The sequence below is a fragment of the Suricata suricatta genome, chromosome 4 (genome assembly GCF_006229205.1).
Source record: "Suricata suricatta isolate VVHF042 chromosome 4, meerkat_22Aug2017_6uvM2_HiC, whole genome shotgun sequence".
In the NCBI taxonomy this organism is placed as follows: Eukaryota; Metazoa; Chordata; class Mammalia; order Carnivora; family Herpestidae; genus Suricata; species Suricata suricatta.
Genome location: NC_043703.1, coordinates 27,505,470 through 27,511,517, shown reverse-complemented (window position 1 = coordinate 27,511,517; position 6,048 = coordinate 27,505,470). Strand labels below are relative to the sequence as shown.

Sequence of the window (6,048 nt, the reverse complement as noted above, 5' to 3'; positions counted from 1 at the left end):
ATAAAATTAAAAAAAAAAAAAAAGCAAGCATATTTTGGCCCAGAAATTCTGAGAATTCATCTTTAGGAATAATCAAAGATGTTCAAGGATACAGCATCGTTTACATTAAAATAAAAAGTGGAAAGGAAGGCCCTATATGCCTAAAATGAGGATTGACTCAATACATTATGATTTATCTACAAAGGGGCTTTAAAAATGGTATAAACTTACCATGGTATAAACTTATTATCATAAAAGACTACAAAACAGCATACATTATATAACTCCATTTTTAAATGTTCTGTGATCACTTATAAAATACAGGATTTCTATTGCCCTTTTTTTAATTTCTAGCTTTTCTACAATAACAGATATTACATGTGATTTTTTAAAAAACTTCTTTAAAGATCAAATTCATTCATATTTCATGCAGAAATATCTTTTCAGGTTAAGTGAAGGCTGACAATACACTCAATCTGCAAATATTCCACAGGGGCTGGATATGTAAAGCATATATTACGTAAAGTATGTTTTAGGAACAATTTAACCAAGTACATCATTATTTTTTAACCAAAGTCCTCTACTGTTCCTCTACTGGATTTCTTTAACTTGACTTTTATCAAGACTTATGCACTTTGAGATGATATTTTCTTGTAGAAGCAGTGTCACAAGTAAAAGAAAGGTTATTACCAAGCTTATCTAACCGATGTAATAGATGATAGAAGGTATATTTGCAATAAAAACAAAAGAATATGGCAATATTTGTCATTCAATGAAATTAAACATGAAATGAACATGCTGAATGCTGGAAAAGCAGATCAGAAGGACAAACGTTGAGATGAAAACAAAGTTAGGGAGGGAAGTTCTGAAAAGTTCCAATGGCTTTGGAGGCTGACAGCATAAGCACTTTGCATCTAGTTTCACTTCAGAATATATGGCAGTGGTTTTTTGACATCACAATAGTATTTTACTGTTATTACCCATGATAAGGAGAAGCATTTTGGCCTCCAAATAAAGAGAAATTCTAGCATAAAAGAGGCAGGAATTGGGGAGAAGGGTATGAAGGATTTGTGTATGTGTGAAAAAAGGAGTCATCAGGCCAACAACACACTGGTACCAAAGGTGACTTAGAACAGTTTCAAGTGGGAACGGAGGGCAGAGAGGGGAAGAGGCAACCTGGAGTCATTTGTATAGATACAGAAACATTTTCAGAATTCTCAACTGTACAATGCCTGTGGGCTGCAAATTTTTCTACTTCATATAACTGATACAAGATGCAGGACAATTTTAAAAAGTTAACAACTGTTTTTAGTAAGACTATTTTATTTAAAAAATTTTCAAAATATAAAAATAATAAACATTATGGATATTTAACAAACAAAACAACATAATTCAACTATAAATAATAAAAATGTTGACAACCCCACATAAACACGTAACACTATAAACATTCTAAGCATACAAGAGTAGTTTTCTAGTTCAAGTTTTACCTTTTTCAGTTCAAGTTTTATTATCATTTTGAAAAATAAACAAAAAAAAAAAAAGCTGCTACAGCTTAACCAATTACTTTCGCTCCACTCAAAGAGCAGGGAACTTTTTCCCCATGCCAACACACATTCGTGAAATGGGATACTTATGGGCACAGGTATTAAAAACTGGAACAACCCAGTCTCCAGACAAGAAGACTCCTTTGGTGTTTTTAGGTTCAACAATCCACATAAATTGAGTACAACTAAACCATTTATTAAAGGAAATCTTGTGCCAGATAACATGTTCTGAAGTAATAACAACACACCTAAAATAGGTTCAGGATTCTGAGAATCAAAAGTATCTATGAATGCTTTGCTGATACTTAAAAATTGTATCTTTAGAACATTCACTAAGGTGCTGGAATGAGCCTTATAGATGTAGAAAACAATCACACAACCAACGCAAAACATGTACCATGTAAATAATACATCTCTTTTCAACTCACCAAATGTTCTATAAATATTTAAGTTACCCTGCCTCCTGTTCAGCAAAAGACAGATGAGAATTTGAAGCAGAGCAGGATTTCACCATATTTAGGACTAGAAAAGTTTTCCATGTGAAATATGGGGAAACTGAGCCATGCTGAATGTATCATTGTTTTTATTCTAGCCAGATTAAATTCTCTTATCAAAAGAGCTAATAATAAACAAGAGACTATTTTCTTTTTTGGAAGCTGGGCGCAAATAAGTATACTGTCATCCTGTATCGTATCTTTAAATTATGGGGTGTTTCTAACGGGCTGGGCTCTTTAACTGACTCACCACAGACCACTTTTATAATTATACTGCTAGATTAGAGTAAGTCACAAGTGATCATACATTAAAGCCTAGAGAAGTCTAGATAACAGGTTCAAAAAAATGATATTGAAAGGTTTTGTAGCACCAATAACTTTTTCCTAAGACACTTGAGGGGCTGCATCACTTTAAAGTATTATTTATCTTGTAAACAAGATCAAAAATATTCAGTTGATCTGTATTTTGAGCATAAATATTTATAAACTCTATTAAAAAAACAAATATAGCATGAGTAGAGCCACTAATAGTGTAAAATCTAAGAATATTGAAAAATATAAAGATATATAAAAGGCTTCCATAATGCAGTCATGCAGAGGTAAGCCGCTTCAATTAGACAAAAGTGATTCTGTACAGTTATCTACACACAGCTCCACACAGCTCCATGAGAGTCCCGTTTAGGAAAATGAAATAATGAAAATCCTCATCTTTAATTAACCAACACAGAGGAATTTAAATATGTAACTGACCTATTGGCTCTCACAGAAATTTTCAAAAAGCACAATGATCTTAATGAGAACTAAATCATCTCAATTTGATTCCCAATGGCATATTTAATTTTGTTTTGATTTATTTTGTTTTTAATTTAAAAGCAAGGGAAAGAAAAAAGAAAGATGGCAAAGTAAAGTTGAGGGGGATGGTATGTGGTCCACATCCAAGAACCAACTGAAACTGTTAACAAGTATGGTCTCTTCAGACTATGTACTTTGGGCCTCTAACCTAGCAAGAAATTCACTATCACAGGGGAAGACAATCTTTCTTTAAAAAGAAAAAAAATACTGAACTAATCTGGGAAAATACCTCTGAACTCCTTGTGGCTATATGCTAGTTTGCAAATGTGAACAAAAACAAAAAGTCTAATTTAAAAGATGCCCTGCAGGCTACCAAGTCATAATTATATTAGAAGACTCTCTGAAATATGTACTTTTCCCTTAAACCAAGCCTAATATTCAGGAAGCTGTTGTCAACTAACGTGGATCAAAGTAGATAATTTACATTATGATTGATGTGTTCATTCTTTTTATTTTTCATGAAGACAAATGCATTGCATACTCAAAAAAGAAGTGTTTGCAAAATAGTCAACTTGGCACAAAAAATAGGAAAATATGAGCAAAGCTGAATGAAACTAAAAAAACAAGGGCAAATAGAATCAAGTATAATTTTGACTTTTCTAATAAAGAGTTGCTACTAAGTACAACTTCCAAACTTCTCAAATGCCTCATGAGAATCTGTGAAGAAATATCCATAAATTAATTTTCTGAAAACTTCTTTATATGGTGCCCATTACAAAAAAGGTATATTTTGGGTGGATATTTAGGCAAGATTTAATCATATTCTTTATAAATAATTCTAAATCACACTGCTTATAAATAAGTATGGACATACACCTTTTAAGACAGGAAAACTATAATCTTTAACAATGTTAGACATACAACACAATTTCCCCCTTGCTTTTAAGACTGTCTTTGATGTCTTGATTCCAAGTGATGAAAATATGGAAAAACTGTGTAAATCAGATATTTAATAGATATTTCTCAAGAACTTTAATCCACAGATCATCTGTATTACTTGAAAAGAAAGAAAATTAATCTCTTTGTTGGTTTCAAAGAGCTAAGAAATTTTTAAAAATATTACTTGGGTAAGTGGCCTTGACAACTTCAGTTAAGTATATTTAGAAGAAATAGGCAAGTTATTATAGTGTATAAAAAAGTATTTTAGCATCTGTTCAAAATTACTTATGTGACTATACTAACTCCAGAAATGTATCCTAAAACCCAGAAAAATTAAAACCAAACCCATGCTTAACTTTTTAATCCTTTTCTTCATTTTAAATTGTCCATGCTAATGAACACAGTATCATGGCTTTGGATATTTCCTAGACACAATTTTCAACTTGGCTGAGACTGAACTTATCTCATATTAGGAAACCATGAGGTCTTTTTCCTTCTTAGTGTTTAAAAAATAAATGGATGTAAAGTAAGGGGAGAAGACGTTTAAGAATAAAGTCAGACAAAGCACACACTCAGACATACTTCTGGACTCAGATGTACCAATTAGAGAACTGCGAAAAGACAAAATGCGAATTATAGTACATGTAAACATCTATTCAAATTGATCAAGGGCAAACGTAAAATGATAGGATGATATTATAACAGTCGTCTCCAGACAGGAACAGGTCTTGCTGTTGTAGTCACAAAGCTAAATTCAGGCAATGATGATCTCTCTCTGCTGGAAAAAGAGAAGACTATTAAAAAAAACTTTGAAAACAGTTAAGTAAATCTAAAAACTGAATCACACCATAAATTGACCGCCAAATTTTCTAAACATTAAAAAAAATCTATTTGAGAAAGGAATCAAAATCAAAGTTGAGACAAATTCCACAGAGAATCAGCTTTGGGTTAAATGATTTTAACAAAACCTCTCTGCATCATGCTTCCTTAGAACATCCAGCCACAAAGATCACAGCACCACAACATTGACTGTGGTCTACAATTTCTGCTTAGGAAATGCAGTAACTGACACGATAGTAAACTGTTATAGAAATATGGGTAGGCAAAGTAGTTTTAAGAAATTATAAACAAACTCCAAGATACTGTATATAAAAATAAAAGCAAGAACAATTTTCTTAAATTTCCCAAAGATTTCAAAGTAATCATGAGCTGGATCTAATGTTCTTAAGCTCCAAATGATAACCACTTCATTCTTTAATTAATATAGGACATAAAATTCTATACTAAGCACAATGATTAACAACTAAAAATAAAGAGGAACACATCGGAATGAGACAGTGCTTGGCATACAAAGGAAGACTAACTTTGGATGGTGGGAAGATAAGTGGATGGATGAAATAAAGATAATAGGGAGGAGGAATTAGAAGTAATCATAAATTGCTACAAAATAACACCAAAAAATGCATTCAATTAAACTAAGTAATGAGTACATATTACTGATAAACTGCAAGAAAGTTATTTACCAAATTAAAATTTTTTTCTACTAACCAAGTATGACATTTTCAATTAGGAATTACTGAGAATGTCAGTCATTTCACCAAGATTTCTTTCTTGCTTAGAACTTTCAGGTAGCTAATCTGGAAGATAATCTGCTGTCATCTGATAGGTATATAATAATCAGAGAGACAGAAAAAACTTCTCTTCTCTAAAAGGCTGTATACATACCTTAGAGTAACTAGCCAGTTCAGGAAGTTAACAAGAACAAAGTAGTTCCTGAGATCTGGGAAAAGGAAAATTTTCTCTCTGCCTTACAAACATCATTCCCTGATGGTTTAATCCTAGATTGAATTTTCATTTTTATTTATAGGGCTTTAGAAGAGTAAGAGAAGCCCTGATATTAAAGACCAAAAGGTGAGCTGATTTAATTAGCTATAATTTCATGCAGGACATTTTTTGTTTTAAAAGGCTAAAAGGGAAGGGATGGAAAAAAAGCTTACAAATATTTATACAAATTCTAGAAGGACTAAAACTAATTTTCTACAACTAGTTCACATTATGTGTAGGGGAAGAAAAAAAAGAATATGTAGATTGATAAAGTTTATATAACACTCTAAAATAACCATTGATATTTCAACATACCAAACAAGCAGCTGTTTTGCTTTCTTAAGTAACCCTTAGAGTCAATGATTAGTGTTCCAAGTAAGATTGGAAATACAGTCCCCATAAACAGTTCTAGTCACAGGAAATTTCCTACATTTAAGCTCAGCCATACTCTACAGGTAATCAGCTAAAACACT

The 6,048-nt window shown here is 31.9% G+C and overlaps 1 protein-coding gene across 2 annotated transcripts in view; it reads right to left on the bottom strand.

Annotated features, from left to right (window-relative positions):
* Positions 1 to 1,701: 1,701 nt before the first annotated feature.
* RBM26 (RNA binding motif protein 26) overlaps positions 1,702 to 6,048 on the bottom strand; it is an 85,030-nt gene continuing 80,683 nt past the window's right edge. Inside the window, exon 23 of one of the 2 annotated variants that reach the window (XM_029936554.1) lies at positions 1,702 to 4,529. In XM_029936554.1, coding sequence (XP_029792414.1) covers positions 4,506 to 4,529 — 24 coding nt within the window. In that variant the 3' untranslated portion in view covers positions 1,702 to 4,505. The remainder of the gene's footprint in view (positions 4,530 to 6,048) is intronic. The other variant, XM_029936555.1, reaches the window with a different exon arrangement.